This window comes from Anopheles bellator, chromosome 2, assembly GCF_943735745.2.
Source record: "Anopheles bellator chromosome 2, idAnoBellAS_SP24_06.2, whole genome shotgun sequence".
Taxonomy (NCBI): domain Eukaryota; kingdom Metazoa; phylum Arthropoda; class Insecta; order Diptera; family Culicidae; genus Anopheles; species Anopheles bellator.
The window spans coordinates 3923009-3945255 of NC_071286.1; the positions used below are offsets into that span (position 1 = coordinate 3923009).

General features: G+C 48.7%; 1 protein-coding gene across 1 annotated transcript in view; it reads left to right on the forward strand.

Moving 5' to 3' along the window:
- The first annotated feature begins 10424 nt into the window (after positions 1–10424).
- Positions 10425–22247, forward strand: part of LOC131212013 (tigger transposable element-derived protein 1-like) — a 21386-nt gene continuing 9563 nt past the window's right edge. Inside the window, exon 1 of the mRNA XM_058205725.1 lies at positions 10425–10530. Within this exon, the coding sequence (XP_058061708.1) occupies positions 10425–10530 (106 nt within the window). The remainder of the gene's footprint in view (positions 10531–22247) is intronic.

Consider the following 22247-nt stretch of genomic DNA (forward strand, 5'->3'; position numbering starts at 1 on the left):
AAAATCATAGTTGTGGGCAAGGATGATCGAAGATCGTAAGACACTATCAGTGTGGTGAGCGACCGGTGGCGTAGCCTTCGGCGTGTGAGTGACCGGTGGTTCTGCGACCACACCCAAACGGGAAACCGTTTTCCTTCATCATCGTAGTATGGGTGCGGCATCACATTTTCCTGATCATCTCGTGATCAATTCGAAGACGACCCAATTCTTTCCGCAACCAACCTGGCACCAACAGAACCTGACAGCTCCGAAGACCACAAGCATTAGTAAAAGGGGCTTCGATAAGGGGCCGCACAAAAAATGACACGTCACCAATAGAAAACATTCCAAAAGAGGTCGTGCTGCAGAAGGGCAACTCATTTTCGGGAGACGGATCGGAATGACGAAATGGGAAACGAAGGCCAAACACTGTTGGGTGTCGAACGGGCAACAATACGTGTGGCGACGATGGTGACACTGGGCCAATGAGCTCGAGAGATGACGTCTGACGATGGCGTTACAGTTACCGAAGTCACAATTCTTCAGGACAGGATCGGTACTGACTTGGCTGGCGCATTGAAACTGGAAAAAAGATCGTTCCCGATGATCACAGAAAGGGTGAAAAAGCGTTGTAGATCGATCGTATCACTAAGGAAAAGACGGGCTTGGCGCGGAATAAATGTGATTTTATGAAATCCACACAGTTTTTCTGAAACATCTTCTAGATTTATTGGCCCAATCGGGGAGGGATAACATCCCCAAACTGTAATAAATAAAATGAACGAAAGTTGTCTGAAATGCTGAAGTTAAATTTCAGCATGAATGAACATGTTCTGGAAAACACTCTCTCTAGTCGATCATGTGAAACTGAAAAATAAGCTGGAACACCCAACACATAATCATGTATTAAAACGACTTTAACAGCACACCCGGAGGCTGACGGACAGTTGGCATACCTTCGCGGGATTTTTGTGGCCCCATATCCGTCCTGGCCGTTTGGGGCTCGCTTCACGCCGACCCCTCTGGGCAGGTATTTCAGCCAGAAGGGAAGAAGAGAAACATTAAAATGCAAGTGAATTGTCGAAACACCCGTTCGCGTTTTTTTTGCAACAGTAAAAATATGATGCGTTCCGATTCGTCTCCTTTGGTGTCCGTTGTTGGATGCTGATGGTTTTATTAGCCAGCTCGGTTTTGTCGTTTGCAGATTTACGACAGCGGCCGAGGCCGTGGGTGCGTGAAGATCACGCGCCCATCCGACGCCCGCCTCGAAGCCCAGCGAATTCCAGATGCATGCCAGCCCCCCTACTGGACCTACTGTTTTACGACCCCCCACAACTCCCCGTCTGCCCCTCCAACGTTCCCCAACGTTCCAGCCAGCGGGACAGCCTGTGTGGCAGTATCGATATCGATGAACAATAGAGGCGAGACGGAAACACAGCTCGATCGCGTCGTCCGGGTCCGTCCATCGCGCACTGGAGGTCCGAAGGTTCGTCTTCGTCTGCGGATCATTGGGATCGTAAATCCCGCTTTCATAACCTTGAGCGGTTGCGTTTGCGTTACGCCGGCACGCTGGAACCAATATTTTGGGGTTCGCTTCGGTCAGGACAGGACACCGTGGGACCGTCCGTCGGTGGACCACACAGTGTCAGTTCCATTGGCCAGTCGACGAGGCTAGTGCCGAGGAGGGCGGCGGGGGGGAGGGCAACGGAAGGATAAAATATGCACAAAAATGCGGCAAAGCAATTATGATGCTGCGTTTTATGCCCGAGCATTGGAAGAAAATTTTCTGCGCAAAGATGGATTAGGTAGAATCGGTAGCAGTGAACTCGGTGGTTTTCTACGGCCAGTCGTGTCAGAAAAGGCCGTTACCTTTTGGATTGTTTCTACGGATTGATATTAGAAACTATACTGATTCCAGCTAACAAATGATGGAAGCTTAAAACTCGGTATCTCCACTGAGCATTTTCGGTGGGGCAAAAAACCCCGAGCCCGATTGGCGACGTAGGTGATGATAGACGAAGTTTCTCGAGCGATTAGTTTGCTGAGCTGCGGGGCCGTCACCCGCAAGATTTATGCGTGTTACCGTCCCACTTCTTGGCGGTATGAGGGAAGTAATGCGGACGACGGATTGGATTCATTGCGCGGATCAATGGTTGATTTGACAGTAAAATTTAATAATTTATGGTAATTAGTTTTCACCACTACGTCCGAGTGCTTCCGCGACGTCGGCTGTGAGTCGGCGGACGGTCACAGAGGGGTCGCCCCGGACCCGTGACTAATTCCGGTTAATGGTTTCTCGCTGGCCCGGCTCGATCTGAGCAGTGGATCATAACGTAATGCTCATGTCGCGACACGCCGCGATATGGGTATCGCGGGTTTCGCTTGAGCTATACCTCTTTCACTCGTCAGCACCGTCAGCAGCCCAGAGCTACAACAATCGGGCACATAAAGGACAATAAAAAAAAGAGGGAAAACTGAAGCCGCAGCGTCTCGCGGCGTGAGTCGTAAAACTGTGTCGGTTCTAGCGGAGAGGAATGCGAAAGAAACACATTGAAAGTCTGGCGAACATCCGATCATTCAAGGACTGGGCGAACACAAGGGGTGGCCATTCCATGGCCTGTGCGCTGAACGTAATCACTTCTTGACCGTGTCAGCATGTTGCACTTTATTGCCCAAATCTGAGCTGGATTTGTCGTGCTCGGCAGTCGAGGGGAGCGGCAACTGGTGGCAAGGGATCCGGGGGATCAAGGCTAGGCGATATTTCGTCTCTTACATGTGGGTGTTGAGTGTTTAGCGTGACAAACACGAAATTATTATACCCTCGGCATCGGATTTTGCCGTCAAACCGTTCACGAACCAACCAGTAGGAATGCACCAACCAGCAAAAGGCTGTTCAAAAACATCGGCCGTTAAAAGTGATTAGAAATTGGTGCACCACAGAGCGCACAGCGCATTTTGTTCACGCATTGTTCTGCTCGAAGCATGTCCCCAAGCGGATGCTGCGCCGTTTTCGTGTCACGACGTAGCGAACATTTTGAGTTTGAAATTTTCTTCGAAATATTTCACATCGAAATGATTTTTTTCAAGCCACACACTGAACGAACGATAAATTGCGATTTTCAACTTCAAAATGTCCGTTAGCATTCGATGGGTGTTGGAAATCTACAAGCCGCAAGCCGCGGTTTGCAATTTATTAATTTTATTGGATTCTTTCGTGCTCATGAATCGCGGAATGAAGTCAATATGAATCAATACTATTCAACACTTTTTTTAACGCGCTTTATTAGGCTAAATTGTCCTAAATCACTGCTTGCGGGCGGACGGATAAATTCGCGATTCAAGTGCGTTAAACTCACAGCTCGGCCACTAACGGGCGGTCAAAAAGTTCCGTGTCTTATCGCGGTCGCGTTCGGACTCCAAATCAGGACGCTCGTTGCTCGCGCCTAGGTGTTTACACCGAGACGACCATTCCAGCGACCGACCTCGCGTCCAGGCCGATCGGACGAAGGACATTCACCCGATCGGCCCAGATGAGCGGCCGCGAGAGACGGAGCGAGATCGCTCTATCGGATAGGTGCACAGTTGCTATGATTTGAACTATGCTATGAACTATTTGCTATGATTTTATCGGAGCAGGTGTCATCCAGATTACGTAACTTCGGGTGCAAAGCTACCTCAATTGACGTTACTTACCTTTGTTGGCACGTTTTGCAGATAATATGTCTGCCAAGCAAACCATCAACAAGAGAAACAAACCAAAAATGAGTTCGGATAGACTAGAGAAAAAAAAGTATTTCATAAATGTTGTTGTGTAGAAGTTTTCGTGGTTTATTTTTTACAGCTTTTTCTCTCTAGCAAGTTTGTGTTCACCAACCAGCTGTACATTACACCACTTTACTCCGCGAGTTGCTGGACTAAAACATATTCTTTGCAATTAACTTCCTGCAACTTAAAGTGTGTGTAGAAAGGAGATTGGCCACTCGATCTGGTGTCACGACCGTCGATTAGAATAAGGACACACGGGAGGATGGGTATTTCTTTTACTTGCTTCGTTTACATTGTTTTATTAAAGTACGCACACTTTTCAGTCATGAGAGGAACGAATTGAAGCGAGGGGTTTTCGGCGAAAGAATTGGAATCGGCGTTTCTCGCCGCTTTGTCGCTTTGCTGATATATTCTAAATTGACAATAAATTGCGTGATGATATTGATACGCGCCCTGTTTCTCTCTTCCTAGGTGTATTAGTTATGTTCTATCTAAAGTGCGCATTTTCAGTGTTCAAAGATCGATGCCCTCTCTTTATCGCCTCTACCTGTACATGGTTCTGTGCTGACTCAAACTAATTATCCATCCCTGACCTGAGAGTCCAACCTAGCCCTGGACATACTCTTCTTTTATCTTTTCTTCAAATTCGCTTTTAGAAGGCATGTGGTGTTTTGTTTGTGTGGGGTGTTATTCGAGTAAATTATCCGAGGTGATATACCGTGACACAAAATGCCGAAGTGTGAACATCGGCCAACAGCGAGCGCGCCAATAATATTTTAAGAAACCACCACATTTACACAAAATAGAGGGAATGATATCCGTCACCTAAGGCGACAAACAATGAAAGCTAGAAAGTCTATCATTTGGGCATATTCAGTGTGTGTTATCACGTCTTCTTATCTAGTGTACCTATATACTGTTGTAGTGATCCTACTACATGAGAAGCCGCTCGAAACGTAAAATCAACAATCATAACTCTCGTTTCATCGTCACCGTTCCAGTCAGTATGGCAGCTCTCTATCTTATTAACAGCGTTACCAGCTCTCGTTCTTTTTACCAGTGGGTTTTACCTTTTTTACCTAATGTACCCTTTTTCGTAATAGGCCAAAACAAACACAAGAATAGAATGGGATACTATGGAGAATAGAAGAAAGTTCGCGTTTTAAGGCAGAGTATTGTGATGGGCAAAAAGAATGCGAATAACGGAAATAAAACGAAATATACAACACAATGAGAGGTTCCAGAAGTCAAGTCATACAGAAAATCACGATGTTCATAAAATATGACAAGCGCGGAAAAGTAACTTGTAACACGCCACATATGAGCCACATTGTTGGTGAGGTGAAGGACTTTTACGTAACGATCTAAAATAAAAGTAAGTTAAACTAGTATAAAATTCAATTGGTGCAGCAGCTCAAGGCAAATGTCCGGAGCGAACATTGCAATTCTGCGTAGTTTGTGGCTGACCGGAGTGAACATTGCGATTCTGCGTAGTTTGTGGCAGAGTTAACATCGTGAAACAACCATGAATGGTGAACAGTGTGTCCAATGCAAGAGTACAACGGACGGTGAATGGGTCCAATGCGATGAGTGTGACCAGTGGGCTCACTACTCATGCGCAGGAGTGGAATGGACGTGAAGTCCCATGGAGAGCAGGTTACAAAGGAATTCAACGAAGCGCTAGAAGAGCGACGTAGAAACCTTCTACACCAACGAGCGTTGTTCGAACAGCGGAAAAAAGCTGAAGAAGAGCTTATTGCGCAGGAAATACTGCTACAACAAGAGATCGCTAACTTCGAAAGCGATTTCTGCAAGTCTACCCAAATTTCGTGGTGAGCCAGAAGTTTGGCCACAGTTCCTGAGTAGCTATGAGACCACCACGGAAGTGTGTGGGTTCTCAAACTTGGAGAACCTGAAGCGGCTCCAAGACAGCCTGGCGGGTGATGCTCTGGAAGCAGTAAGAGGTCGTCTTCTGTTGCCAGACTCGGTACCGGGCGTAATCCGGGACCTGAGAAATCTTTTCGGAAGGCCGGAGAAGCTGCTAAAGGCACTGATGATGAAGGTTAAGAACGCGCCGGCACCAAAGCCAGAAAAACTTGAAACCTTTCTGCCTTTTGGAATTATCGTAAAACAATTATGCGACCATATTCAAGCAGCACAACTAAACGAGCACCTAAATAATCCTATGCTCGTACAAGAATTGGTTGATAAGCTCCCACCGACCTACAGCTTGGACTGGGTGAGGTACAAGAAAGATCGGGAGGAACAGTCGCTACTAGCATTTGCCTGCTTCATGGACAAGATCATGGAAGAGGTATCTGAAGTAGCTGATTTCCCGTCTTCAAAACCAAATGACATCGGACATGATAAAGGTGCCAGACGGAAGGTTGGTTTACACGTACATACCGCTGAACGCGAAATGGCAAATAAAGGCCCGAAAAATGTGAACGCAAAGGTTTGTTGGGCGTGTGGAAAGCCGGAGCACTTGCTGAAAGCATGCTTCGCGTTCAAGCGGATGGAGCTGACGGAGCGCCTGAAGACCGTGAAACAGGCTAACGTGTGCGAAGTGTGTTTGTGTAAACACGACGTTGGATCATGGGCTTCAACATACCGATGTACAGTTGAGAAGTGCGATGGACTACACCATCCGTTGCTACATCACGTCGAGGAGACTGTCCACATACAGGATGTACAAAAGGACACCAGCGAAGAGTGCTCCGTGATCTTCCGGACATTGCCGGTAACAATATACGCGGGTAACCAGCAGATGGAACTATTGGCGTTCCTAGACGAAGGATCGTCAGCCACGCTGTTTGACGATGCGATCGCCACCAACCTAAAAGCAGACGGCAAAGTCGAGCCGCTAATAGTAGCATGGACGGCCGACATCAACCGCATCGAAGACAAGTCGCGGAAAGTAGAGTTGTTCATTTCGGCTCAAGGATCTCGAGAAAGATTCCCACTGAGCAACGTACGCACAGTGTCGAAGCTTCAGTTACCGAGACAAGATGTGCGATACGCGGAGGTGAAACAACGCTACAAACACCTGGCAGATATACCTGTGTCGGACTCTACAGGAAGCCCGACACTGCTGATTGGATTAGATAACTTGGACCTATTCGCGCCAGTGGAATCGCGAGTCGGTGAAGCGGGTGAACCTATTGGCGTACGATCGCGTATCGGATGGACAATCTACGGCCCGGAAAAGCGAATAAAAACGGTTCACAGCTATCTTCACATACACGCTACGTCAACGGTTACCAACCAGGAACTGCATGATGCGGTCAGGCAACAGTATATCGTGGAAGATGTACCTGCGACAATCGTAATGCCCGAGCCTGTAGAAGAGAAACGGGCAAGAGAGATACTCGAGGCCACGACGACAAGGGTAGGTGAGCGATTCGAGACAGGACTAGTGTGGCGAAACGATAAGCGAAGCTTCCCTGACAGCTATCCTATGGCATTGAAACGGATGGGATCGCTCGAACGCAAGTTGGAAAGAAACCCAACACTAAAGCTGAAAGTTCAGTGACAAATCAGTGACTATCAAGCTAAAGGATATGCGCACAAAATTACGGAAAAGGAACTGCGAGAAACTCCTAGTTCGGATGTTTGGTATCTACCACTGAACGTGGTTATAAATCCAAAGAAACCCGGAAAGGTGCGTTTGGTCTGGGATGCGGCGGCCACTGTGAATGGTGTTTCGTTAAATAGTGAACTGCTAAAAGGACCCGATATGCTTATATCACTGCCAAAGATAGTGAGTGGATTTCGGGAGGGTCCGGCAGCGTTAGGAGCGGACATTCAAGAAATGTTCCATCAAGTAAGAATCCAGAACCAGGCACAGAGGACAAACAGGCACAGAGGTTCCTATTCGGGACTGATGAAAGTGGACTACCACAGAAGTACGTAATGGATGTAGCCACCTTCGGAGCGACCTGCTCCCCGTACTCAGCTCAATTCGTTAAGAACCTAACCGCACTAGAGTATGCGGAAAAGTTTCCAGAAGCCTCCAATGCTGTCATCAACAAGCATTACGTCGATGATTACCTGGACAGCTCAGACACCGTAGAACAGGCTATACGAAAGGCCAAAGATGTAAAATACATCCTTTCCAAGGGAGGTTTCCACCTTCGAAATTGGGTGTCAAATTCTCCGACCTTTCTAGAGGCAGTCGGTGAGAATAGTGCGGAAACAGCAATACACTTATCTCGAGACAAGAACATCGAATATGAACGCATTTTGGGCATCATTTGGAAACCTAATGAGGACATCTTTTGTTTCGCGAATGGACAGATGAACGATCTACCGTCAAATCCGAAAGAAGCAGAACACCCAACCAAGCGAGCAGTACTCAGTAGTGTAATGGCACTGTTCGATCCTATGGGTTTCCTGAGTCCGATAACAGCAGAAGGAAAGCGGCTAATGCAGGATATTTGGCGAACCGGCTACGAATGGGACAGCAAGATTGACAACGAGTGTTTAACAAAGTGGCAACGATGGAAGTTACTGATGCGCCACACCGAGTCGTTTAAGCTACCGAGGAGCTACTTCGGAAACGCCGTGAAGAAGGAAATAAGTGACATACAGTTGCACATCTTTGCGGACGCTAGTGAGAGTGGCTACGGTGCAGTAGGTTACTTCCGAGCTGTGGTGGAAGGAGAGGTGAACTGCGCATTGGTGATGAGCAGGGTTAAGGTGCCCCCTCTGAAGCAGTTGTCCATTCCACGCTTGGAGCTTCTGGCCGCGGTTTTGGGGACACGACTAGGGAAAGCCATCACCGAAAATCATGACTTCAAGATTGAGAAAGTTGTGCATTGGTTGGACGCTAGCGTCGTGCTTTCGTGGATCAGGTCCGATCAGCGGAGGTATAGGCAGTTCGTTGGATTTCGCATTGGGGAAATTCTAAGCCTAACCAAAATCGCAGACTGGCGCTGGGTGCCTACAAAATTCAACGTAGCTGACCTGTTAACCAAATGTTTGAGAGACCCTGATATGGAACAAGATAGCGTCTGAATTAGAGGTCCAGCTTTCCTGTATGAAAGGGAAGAAGAGTGGCCTGTAAAAGACTTACCGCCAGCAAACACGACCGAAGAACTACGGGCCCATCTACTGCTGCATGAAGTGAAAGCACTAGAGACAGTTGTGGACGCATATAGGATCTCTAAGTGGACAGTGCTAGTGCGAACGATGGCGTGTGTGTTCCGATTCATTTCCAACTGTAAGCGGAAGGTGCAAGGTCTGCCAATCGGAACAGTCAAGGCCACAAGCAGACAGCGTAAAGTTATTAAAGACAAAAATGTCTCGTCAGTACGCTCACCGCTGCAACAGGAAGAGTACGAGAAGGCCGAGCGACTGCTGATTAAAGTTGCTCGAAGTGAGTGTTTTGCGGATGAAGTTAAAAATAAACGTTAAAGTAAAGACACAAGTAGATGCCATATACCTTACGATCGAAGATGCCGAAAACGCCACGCACCCCTCCTCCCAATCGGCCGTTCCCATTGCCTGGAAACGACTGCGGAAAGGTATTTCCGGAGAGGCCATGGGGTGACAATGATCTCACCGTCTGGGTCCCCATCCGCTGGTCGACCATGCAGAATGACCCAGCTCAGAGGTCGTATAAGATCCTGAAGGCTTGGTTCCTGCACCACTCGCTCCTGCTCGCAAAGGGACAAAAATACGTCGGCTTCAACACACATACCATGGTTCACGGCCTCGTTATCTACACGGTCGAATGAGTTGGTTTCGAAGATTACGCCCTGTTCATGATAGGGCTTCTTATGGGAATTGGCCAAGCGTCGGATGCCGTTATCAGGTCGGTGGTAGAAGGTCAAGGAATTAAGGGGATGGCAGAAGAGTTCGAGATCAAGCTGAACGTAGACTATTTGCCATCACCCAAGATAGAGACCATCAGACCCTGGATAGGCCTCGAGTGCCTTCAGGCAGCAGATCCAAAAGATTAGTTATAGTGGTCCCGGCTTGTCAAGACTACTTGCTGAGGGGAGCTCGCCTCCGTGAGACCATAGTAGCCGGAAAGTACACTCCTCCTCAAATAGGGGAGTATTCTAACATATACGCACCCCTCCCGCGAGAAAACACGCCGAGCTACTTGATGCCGCAAGGTGTAGAGGAACCCGAGGCAGCTGGAGAGGAGGATCCAGACCCGGTTGCCGATGCACTCGTGGACTTCTACGAACATACAGCTTCAGCAGGTCCACCTCCAGTTAGCGCCCCTCCGATGCCTAAGACTATGTGTGGTTCAGAACCGACTCCCGGCAAAATAACCGGCCGGAAAAACAAATTTTTTGGCGTTTTTCAGCGCATTCAGAGTGGACGTAAATATCGTTACGTTACATGGGAGCTAAACGAAAATTGCGTATAAAGTGCTAAAAAAGTCTAAGACTATGTCATGTCAAGGAGTATGAGGTACACAGCGCTCGGTTCGAGCAGACGAGGTGTACAACCGGCTTCTCAGCATGCGTGCCAATCGACACATCTCCGCGCACCTAATATCGGACGACGGAATAATGATGTTCCTGCAGTCTAGGTCAGTCGAAGGAGGTCCAAGGCCTTATGTGCCAAAGAGCTTGAATGAGCTCTCTGATGAGATGCTACTCACAGAGGTCAACAACTTTTATCTCGACCAGATCCAAAGATCCGGACTATATGACGCACACCGAATGAGCGAGCAGGCGGACGTCTGGGAGCGCCTCGTCAATCAGATGGAAGTGGCTTCCAAGATCCCGGGTATCGCAGTCGAGAAGCTGGGCCATATTGAGGATTTGTGTAAGGGGATAGTTGCCATTCTGAAATCTGGTGAGCGTTTTATGCCAGAGAACGTGCCGACTGTAGCTCCGGTGATCAAGCCAGTAGGTCCGGCTCCTTCGGGGTGTCATATGCTTGCGACCACATGTTTGAGAACCATAACAAAGAACCTACCTCAAAAGGTGCTTCGCATTCAATATGCATAAACTACAATTCTGCAATTCTATCGTCAACCGCAATAGCTACCGTCACCTTCCGTGTAGGCAATGCCCCAGTTACACTCGAACGCGAGAGTGTCAAATTGCACCATCGCGCAGGGCCAATACCATCCAAATCGCATCGCGAGATTTTCGAAGCATCCCTTCGAGAGGGTGCTATTTGAATTGGGTCGGTTTGGAGTCTGGCTTGATTAGCAAGGTTGTCGGCTATTGTATTCCCATGGATTCCGGAGTGACCGGGGATCCAACAGAGGGTCGTGTTTTGTGATAGGGAGTTTTCAAGGTGTTGTATAAAGGGGTCTTTTATAGATCCCTTTTCCAGGGCCTGTAGGACACTTGCGGAGTCAGTGAAGATGATGTTCAATTGATTCTCGCTAGTGTGTCTCTTGGCTGCAATAGTGAGGGCTATTGCTTCGGCTGAAAAAATGGAAGTGTGATCAGGGAGTCGGATTGTGCGATCCACTGTGTCTGAGTGGATACCACAACCTGCTGTGGGTGTGTGAACGGATCCGTCAGTGTAGATGTGTTTGTGGTTATGGTATTTTATACAGATTAGTTTGTGTAGGGTTTGGGCCGATTTGGTGCTGATATTTTTCTTTTGAATGAGGTTTTTCAAAGTCCAGTCTATTTGGGGTGGGGTTGAGTTCCAAGGCCTTGTTCCAAGCCATAGGAGTTCCTATTTTGCGACTGCCGTAATTCTTCGCTTCGACTTCCTTTTATACTCAAAGTTGTTCTCGGGGTTGTCCTCCGCTAACGCACGCTCGAGGACAACTCCGAGACTTGCCTTCCTACATGTATACCACCAAACCAAACATACAGAATATACTAGTACTACGCTACTACACCGATCCTCCTGCCGAACCCCGACTGAGCTACTACCATCGGACCTTCGGTGCGAACGCACGTCGCTTCAAGCCATTCGACCACGTAAGCTAAGTACCGGGGGAAATCTAGCGGAAACCTGGGAACTGATTTCTCTCACTAGTCGACTATTAGTGTGGGACCAGTCCACCAGCCAACACTTCTTGGTGGACATCGTAGCGGATGCGTGATCCCCCGCAAAGGACATTGTTCACCGTCACACGAATCAGCCACGGTACTGTCGGACGTCTTGGTCATCAGGCGGGTGTATAGTTAAAAGAGAATTTGTAATTCTTGCGGATGCAAATATAGCAGTTGATGAGATGTCGGACATGTCGTTCAGCAGTAGTTCCTACCTGTTCCGTTTTGCCAAGAAAGTGAAAACGATACATTACCCCGACTACAAACACAAAATAATGGAAATAGACCGAAACATCACTCATGAAACTATCACTCCGAGCCAACAACGCATGCAGCAAAGCATCTCAGCAACGCAAGCTAGTGTAGCAGTATCCTCCTCGCCACAATTGGCAACAGAAACATTTTTGATAGAGAAAATGACTGATATTGGTGCGGGTTGAAAATCAATACGCGCACATACTTCAGCAGCAGCAACTACTAATGGACAAAGTACTCGTCATGGAAAGAAAAAATAGACCATTTTACCAACCGTATGGACAAAATGGACAGATCGCTGGCGATAATAACGCTGCCATCGATCATCATCGAGGCATCGTTAGTCGGGATGTTGGCCGACATAGACGAGATTCTCGACACCCGCGAGGGTGCGACGGCAATCCTCAAGTGTCGCATCAGCGAGCAGCTAGCATCCAGGGGCTTCCCCTACCAGTAGAAACGCTCGACGAGCAGCAAGTTTCGCCGGGTCGTCTGGGATCGTGCTAAGGACGAACCAGTGAAGGCGAGCGCCACCAGGACTGACGCCCAACAGAACTACTGCGAGTTGTCCCACCTGGCGCCCTCACAGCCGCCGATTCGTCCAACACGCGGTAACGCACCGGAGCAAAGCAATTGTGACGACAAATAGCATGTCACACGCGGGCCGGTGTCAGTTAAGCGGCCGATAATATCGACCTGCACGTTTAACTGTCGGGACGATTGCGCCACCGGCCACCAGAGCCCGCTCCAAATGTGCACCAGCGCGAGAGAGCGATCTCGTTCCGTCTCTCGCGGTCGATAATCCTGGGCGATCAGGTGAATGTCCTTCGATCGGCCCGGACTGGGACTTGGATTCCGAAAGTGACCGCGAGAGCACGGAATTTTTAACCGTTTTTGATACCCGCTAGAACCAAATAAAGCGCGTTAAGAAACGTGTAACCTTTTCGAGTTGTCTCGATCGAACTCGCGTCCGAAGTCCGAAAGAATCCAATACCAACCATGATGGTTGAGGTCACTGTGGAGAAAGAGATTGTGATCGGAAGTCCGAGGGGATACTCATCATTAGTAAGTCTTTTGATGATGATCTTCAACTTGCGAGGGAATAACCTAGAAGCCATCAACAAAGACGGGTTGGAGGGCCAATTTAGATCCTCATTTGAGGCCATGGTAGCTGGTATTGATTTGAAGTCTAAGGTCCTGGCTGAGGGATAGGTTAAGAGTGCAGATACACTAACCTTAGCTCGCATATCTGCATCTTTCCCCCTTCATTCCTTGTCAGTGGTGAGGAACCCATCGTATGCCAGCACTATGACTAAGGCAATGATCCAGGATGGATGTGCTTCTGTCCCTTTCTTGGCTTCCATCAGGTTGAATGCCATAATAGGAGGCAAGCAGAAAGCGTCTGTGGAAAAGCTATGGCTCTACCACAGGGTAATACTAGCTTCCCGTGCTATTGATGAGAAGACCAAGGGGGCACAGTGGTGAATGAGTGGGACCTGAATGCAAAAGCAATTCTCAGGAAGTCTTGCCCCGATCCTTGAGAGGAAACCCGAGGAAAGAGAAGCCGATAACTCACTCCTATAAATAGGCTTGTTGGGTACCGGCAGTAGCCTCCACCGGTGACCCCGGTGGATCACAAGTGGAGGACAACGCCAAGTACGAGTCCAGAGTTAAAAGGCAGAGAATAGGCAGAAGAACGGTATTCGCAAATTAAGAGTCAGCTAGATCACAAGTTAGCTTACGCATGGCCGGCGATTTAGCCGGGGAGACGATTGCAAATTGGTTTAGCACAAGCGTGTGCTAAATCTGCTGTAGGGGCCCACCGCGACTGACGTGATGTGTCAGGCGCGGTGGTAACTGCGGTAACGGCCGCCAGGCGAAATGTCATATCGGACACGCGGTGACCGGATATCGCCGGCTCCGAGGCCCGAGTGAGTTCCGAGCACCCTGCGTGGGTGACTCGGGCTCACCTTGGGTCACCGGCGATGGGGATCGTGCGATCGGCACCGGGACCCATCGCTCTCTTTCTTCGTGGAACGCCCGACGTAACACACGTAAGTAGCCTTCAAACAAGATAAATTCGTGAAGTACATTTCTCCCGTGATCTTCGTGCTCCGTGCACGAACACAAATAGATAACGCTTGAGGCACATGATCACAAATAAAAACTGGAAGTACTATTCTATGAAACAGGAAAATAGTGTCTTGGTCTAATTCAAAATGAACCGCCTGCAGGGGAAAGCTGTTATAGCCGCCTTTCAGCATACGACCCAGATGAGTGGGTATACGGCTGAGGAGATCATCGTAAGACTCCAAAACAACTTCAAAGGGAAAGGCGTTGGACACCGTACGAACTCATAACACTTTCAACCATGACACCCAGTTCAGATATGTTCCCTTGACGCTCCGGGGAAACAGAACGGTGCACGCTTTTGCCTTTCTGGACGAAGGCTCGACGCTGACGCTCCTGGATCAGGACCTCATTAGTGATAGTGAGCTGTAATGAACCGAGACGACGGGGCCTGGAACGGGGCCGTTCAGCTCGACCGCCAGGAGCGACGACGCCGGCGAACGTGCGTCATTCGGGACAATGACGCCGCGATCGAGCGGTTTGCCGTACACGATGCAACGTGGGCGCCGTAGGGTCAGCGGAGCAGCCCGATCCCCACAGGCTCCCGGGGATCGAGAGCTGGCTGTATCGACCTCGTGATCAGCGAGCAGTGCACCAACGGCAAATGGTGACGACGAGGACTGATGTTTCCGCCCGGGAATGTCAACGGAGGAGGAGAGGGCTTTGGCCATGCTGGACTGAATATCCATGCTGAAAAAAAGGCGATATAAGTCAGGTGTGCCGTAACGCAGCGAAAATACAACCATTCCGGATAATCGCAAAATGGCCCTGCAGCGGTTTCACGGCATTAAGCGACGTATCGAGCGGGACCCAGAACTAAGGACCGTCCTTCGCTCCAAAATAAGAGAGTATGAGGAGAAGAACTATATCCGTCTAGTTAGCTCGTCAGTTCTAATCCGACCATCGAACGGATTGGTCGCGCTCGTGAACGTGCTTGAGAAAAGAAACAGTAAAACAAAGAGCAAGAAGAGAGCCAAGTCAATAGTAGGTGTCATCCGAATATGGCACTAGTTTGAGTTTGAGTTCGCCACAAGGGAATTACCTTCCATACTTATCAGTTCAGTCGTCATCCAGCATCCATCGGAGACAGACGTGTTTTAGAGTGATTCAAAAGGCAAGGGAAAAAGCGAAAGTGAAAAAAGGAGTACAAAATAGGGCCACCATGGCCCCAAAAAACAAACGTAGAGCAACCATGCGTGAGTGTGTAAAAGACTCAAGCAGAAGCAGCAGCTGCTGCAGTAAAAATCAACTCGAGTGCGAAAATCAATACTGTATTCTGGAGGATGGAATAGACGTACAGCCGATCACCAGTACTCCACAGCGCGTTATTACCAAGCCGCTGCCGGCTGCGGCAAGCGGCACGATAAAGCATTATCCTTTCATAAACAGGAGATCAAAGTTAAACGAAAAAAACAAACTATTACTTTACAAAACATGCATACGCCCAATCATGTATGTATCACCAATCTGGGGTACCTGCGCACAGACTCACATAAGAAAATTTTAATAAGAAAGAAAAACAAACATTGTGAACCCGTTACCAATGATGTTAATGAATGATGTAAACACATGAGGCTACCCAACAAATAAACTACACCTACTACTTATCAGTTGGAAGAAGATAAAACAACCAAAATAGTCCTGACTGGACTATTGGACTGCACATGCGAGGAGGCCCAAGCCCTCCTAAACGAAGAAGGAATCACCCCGCTGGAGGTGAGGTGAAGAAATTAAGCATTAAAAAGAAATATGCCGAACATGCAGTATTCTTGCTGCACTTTACAAAAGGGGCAGTTAACCTTCCAACATTAAAGTCGCAAAGTGGGTTCCATCCTGGACGGACGTGTTTTCGTCGAGTTCCGAGCAGCTGTCAGTTGCTAGTTTCCAAGCAAAATTGAGACGCTGAAAAAACGGACAAAAAAGCAAAAACGAGTGAAACAAAAGTGTTCGGAGTGTTCCGGGAGTGAAGGGGAACACGAAAAGTGGTACAGGTGGTGGATGCCGGTGAAAAATCGAAACAATACGAGTTTTCAGAAAACTGCCCCAATCGGTAGCGCTAGGGCTCCACGGAGCGATCCGTGTCGTTCTTGCGCACAGCGCAGTCCGGAACCAGCCGGAAAGTAGAATAAAATGTGCATAACCAAGTGAGGAACCGATCAACTGTGGAAAACTACGCCGAAAACAGTGGGTGACATTTGGCGGCAAAAGTGGTGTCTGGTGGCCGAAAACGGTAATAAACACCGTACCTGCGTGCAACGTACCGCTTGATTGCAGGCAACCTACCGTTTTTCTGCCACCTCATCAGTTTGCGTTGCGTTGCGTCCCATAAACCGCCGTCGTGTGTGTAATACTTGGACCGCAAAACAAAGGCAGAGCCTCGGAGGGCCATTGAAATGGCCCCTCCGAAGGCAAGAGACATGAAGGCTGCCGTGGCGACTGCGGCAGACATTAGCCACTGCGAAGGAGAGAGCACTCCTAAAGCTCAGCGATGTCGAATGGTCACCCGTTCGACAAAGAAGGGCAACAGAAGGGCGCTAAGCTGTTCTAGCGCGGACTGCGGAACGGACACCAGCTCCGAAAGTGACGCCGATGTCACAATCGTGGAGCGAAGCAGCGGAGCCAAGGCCGAGGCCAAGGGCAAGGCTAAGACCAAGCCAATTACGATGGCAAAGGCAACGGCGTCCGCTAGCTGTAACGAATGCGCGGCTGCCAAAATGGAGGCAGCAGCCGCAAACATGAAGGCAGAGGCGGCCAAGGCCGATTCGGCAGCCCTGCGGCGAGAAGTGGAGGAGTTGCGGGCAACGCTGGCGGCGGCACTAAGCGCAATCGAGCAGCGGCAGCCAAAGCAACTGCAGCAGCAGCAAATGCCGAATGAAAAAAAATGCAAATGCCTTGTGTCAAGTGTGTACTAGACGTATTTAACAAGATTCATTTTGCTTATTGATTAATTTTTTCCTCGTTAGAATCTATATTATCTTTTTAATCAGTGATACAATGGCCGATGGAGCGCACAGTACACCAGAGGGAGGAAACGAAGCCACTCCTCAGTCCCGCAACGTCGGATGCGAACAATCGCGTCGACGCAATGTGCAACGTGGTATATATAATTATGAGTCCAAGTATAGAACTGACTTTATTTCTTACTTTTTACCTTGCTTAGAATGATTTCTTACTTCTACCTTATCAAGCTGACCTATTGGGAGGGCCTGGTCTGTTTTTGCCGCTGTTTGCCTATAGTAAATAATTGTCGATGCAGCGAATTAGCCGTTGACTGCTGCACTGCTATCGTGGGAACAGGTTGGTGGGTCGCCGATGTACCGTTATGAGCGTTAGATTTCGTCTGGATCGTCCCGGCGCATCGGTGAAGCGGATGTGGCTCGTGGCACGTGTACGGGATATGGTTTCTCGGACGAGTCGTAGGTTCAGGCGTGTAACTATATGTCAAACATTCATCAATGAAAAGCTTCCATTTGTCCACGCTAGAGGCAATTGGTATTACAATACACACCACGACAGGACCAATCGATTTCATAGCAGTCTACCATCCAGGAGGAAACAAAAACAGAACCAACTTCATAAAGGATATAAAAACTTTAACCAACCGGAAAACTAACTACTTCATATGCGGCGATCTCAATGCACGCCACAGAATGTGGAATTGTTGTTCTACAACTTGGGATGGCCAAGCCCTCTGTGATACAATGCAAAGAGGAAGCTTCACGATCTGCCACCCAACATCCCCAACCTCATGTCAGAAGTAACGATCTATCGTGGGGAGCACCGATGCCGGTTACAGCGTGTCGGGGCACTCTCGGTACTCACTCGGAGTATCAGTGACAACTCAACCAGCCGCTTCGTGTCAGTCGTCGAGTGCGATCGATCAAAGTACCCATCGTCGAGTGCGGTTGTAAAAATAAGAGTGTGCGTGTGCAAATCCCCTTATTGAAAAGAGAAACAGAGACAGGAACCATCGGAAAATGACATCAAAGCGTAGAAAAAGGTTTAAACCACTGGAGACCTCGACAGCCGAGGGATCAATGTGCGAGACAGAAAGAGTCAGCACAAGAAATGAATTGGAGCTACTTTCCGAAGCAGAGGACGATCCAACTACCTTAACCACGTTCTAAACAAGAGAACCGACCACGGCAAAATCGACAAAAATACCGCCGATAGTGGTATATAGTTCATCGGTAGGCTACGTCCACCGTATAGCCATTTCAGCTGGCATAGTGAGATTCCTCACAACTGCCACTTTTAAGGGTACGCGTATCCAAACCGAAACGGTCACCGACCACCGAAAACTAATCAACACGTTAGAAAATACAAAGGGCCTAACCTTCCACACATATCAGCTGGAAGAGGACAAAACAACAAAAATAGTCCTGACGGGACTATTAGAATGTACGTGCGAGGAGTCTAAAGCCCTCCTAAATGAGGAAGGAGTTACCCCGGTTGAGGTGAAAAAATTAAATATCAAGAAAAAGTTCTCCGACCACGCAGTGTTCCTGTTGCACTTTAAAAAAGGCCAGACTAACCTAAGTACTCTTAGAAAAATAACCGCAGTAAACCACTGCCGAGTGCGATGGGAGCACTATAACAAATCAAACGCACCAATGCAGTGCAAAAAATGCCAGAGCTTCGGCCACGGAGCAGCAAATTGCTACAGAGAAGAAAAATGTAATAAGTGTGCAGGTACACACGGAAGCAAAAGTTGCCCCTTAGCAGCAGCATCCTCCACCAGCGATGGCAAAATCCCCCAGCACAAGTTAAAGTGTGCAAACTGCGGTGCTAACCACGTCGCTTCATTCTGGCAATGCCCAGCAAGGCCAAAACAAAAACCACCAACACCAACCAGGCCCGTTCAGACAGCTCCAAACTTCAACAGAGTAAACTATCCTCCACTACCCAGTCTCCCGAACAGTTGGTCGGAGAGAAGAGTTCCAATCACCACACAAACACACACAGAGGCAACTCAAAATGGCGGAGTGGTGCGCGGAGCAACGGACCCTGGCGGCCGCCCTCGCGCGAGACAGGCTGAGGGCCGATGCAACGGTGGCCGAAGAAGTTGCAACCTGAGCAGCGGCAACAGCAGCAACAGGAACAGTGTGGTGTGTAACAGTGTAATCAATGCAACCCTGTAAAGAACAATAAAGCTGACCACACGAGGTCACGGTTCTCCCCGCGTGCGAAATCCTGTGGCCCGTGGCAGCGGGGGGTTCCGCAGCGCCGGCTTGGCCGGAATTTAAATAATAATTAAAAAAAAGGCAACTTAAAATGCCGAACTGTTCACCGCAAACGAACTCTCTGGTATTATCGCAGAGACGTTCACCTGCATGAAGGCATGCAAATCTAAAACCGACCAAATAATGGTTATTTTTCAAATAGTAAGTAAATACTGCTCACCATGAACGACATCCACGACACTCTAAATTGCACGCTCTGGAATGCTAACAGCGTGGCAAACCAGAATCCACAAATAACGAACTATCTAGAATCCAACGACATCCACATCCTGGCCATAGCCGAAACATTTCTCAAGCCAAACATGAAATTCAATTTGACAAACTACGTAATACACAGACACGATAGAGCCGAACAATCAAAATGCGGAGTCGCTATAGTGGTAAGAAAAGGAATTAAACACTCAGTTATGAGAAATATCAAGTTATCCACGTTAGAAGCAATAGGTACCACGATTCAAACAACAACAGGCCCAATCGATATCATATCAGCCTACCACCCAGGTGATAACAAAAACAAAACTGAATTTATAAATGACATCAAAACACTAACCAACTGCAAAGCCAACTACCTCATCTGCGGTGATCTCAATGCACGCCACAGAATGTGGAATTGTTGTTCTACAAATTGGGATGGCAAAGCCCTCTGTGATACAATGCAAAGAGGAAGCTTCACGATCTGCCACCCAACATCCCAACCTCTTGTCAGAAGTAACGGTCAATCGTGGGGAGCACCGATGCCGATTACAGCGTGTCGGGGCACTCTTGGTACTCACTCGGAGTATCAGTGACAACTCTACCGTTCCCACAGGGCTGCTGAGAAGTGACAATGTCAAATAGTAGATGTCAAATACATCACGCCAGACTGCGTGTGATTATCTCACTGCAAAGACGTCTCTCGTGTAGTGTGGTAAAGTGTGGTATGTCTTCGTAAAGTGTGGTCTAACACCTTTTACCCAGTTAATCCAAACCAAAACCCGTCTACGTTAGACATAATACTCACGAACCAAACCTTTATCTACAAATCGTTAATCAGACCAATTATGTCATACGCAGCCCCCATCTGGTCCAGCTGCGCTCAAACACATTTACAAAAACTCCAAACCATCCAGAACAAATTTCTAAAATTATTCGACAATGACAGCCATCATCCAGAGTAAGCTTCCTAAAATTCGTCTCTTCCCTTCGCCCCGTAACTACTAGACTAGATAAATTCGAACTTCTTCACAAGCAAATCGAATTTCTTGGCCATGTGGCGATCTTAGTTCCCACCTAATGCTGTGGTAACCTTAGTGCCCACGTCAAAACTTCGAGAAGTCGTCAAAACGAAAATAGGTCGAAACGTCAGAAAGAGTAGATTGTCGCAGACAAGCATTTTCGGTGACTAGACATGATGATGATCGATCGGCTCTCTATCGGATCAATATCGGATGATCGATCGGCTCTCTCCGGGCGATCGCCTGATCCTGCTCGGCGACTTTAACTTGCCCGCAATCTCGTGGCTGCCGGACGGCGCTCACCAGCGGCCTTCCACGACCTCTTCGTCTGCCCGATTCTTCCTGGACGGGCTGGCCATCAACGGATTGGTCGAGATCTCGGGGGTGCTTAACTTAAAACATCGTATGCTGGACCTCGTGCTCGCGAATTCAGACGACCTCGCCACCAGAACGAGCGTGGTCTGCTCCCCGCTTCCCCTCATCGCTGAGGACAGTTTTCATCCTGCGCTGGAGCTGGCCGTCACCGTCCCTGCCGATGCGACTCCTCCTACTACACGCCGTCGGAACACTGGACCTGGTGGTCTGTTGCTCAAAAAATGCGACCGCCCTAAACTTGCTAACCTCCTGGCAAGCGCCAACTGGGCGTTGCTTGAATCAGCTCCCGCCATCGATGCTGCTGTGTCTTACTTTAAGAACGTCGTAACCTCCTTCCTCCCTCTGTATTGTCCTCCTGCCAGGTCCCCCCCTCATCCGGCTTGGGCCGATAGGCATCTCCGCTCGCTGAGGACCGATACTAGAAGGTCTGCCCGTGCTTACCTTCGCTATCGCACGCCGTACCATCGCCGCGTATTCAAATATGCATCTAACGCGTATCGCGCTTACAATCGGGCTAGATACAGGGGATACCTGGCGAGTATCCAGTCCCGGTTCACGACGAACCCGAGATCGTTCTGGCGGTTTGCGAATGATCGGCGTGGTGTCTCCGCTATCTCCTCCTTCTTATCCCTCGAAGACGAGACGGCCTCCTCTCCTTCTGGGATTGGCGAATTATTTGCAAAGCATGCATGTTTGTCGGCCCAGCCCGTACACTCACTCCTGTCTCCCCGTGCACTATCCCTCACCCCTTGTGATGTCATGTCCTGTTCGGATGTCCCTATCGATGAGCACATTGTCCTCTCGGCTTTAAAAAACCTGAAGCACTCCTTCTCTCCCGGTCCTGATGGCATTCCTTCCTCTGTGTTGAAGGGTTGTATGCATTCTTTCGCTCCGATCCTCTCACGTCTATTTTTGAGATCGTTTAGGACGGGAACTTTCCCTAGGGAGTGGAAGTCTGCTTTCCTAATCCCGACCCACAAGAAGGGAGACCGTCAGACCGCCTCTAACTATTGTGGCATCTCGATCCTCTGTGCTGTATCCAAAGTCTTTGAATACATCATTCACTCCCATGTAATGTCTAAGGTGAGCCCCTACATCTCCCCTCGTCAACATGGCTTTATGCCCAAAAGATCCACCACCTCTAACCTCATGTCCCTTCTGTTGTCCCTCTAGGGTATCTACCTCCGCTGGGGGACAAGTCGATGTAGTATACACTGACTTCAGTGCAGCGTTCGACTCCATCCCTCACTCCCTCTGTTACGAAATAAAACATTGTTCGTAACGATCGGTAGTCAGTAGAA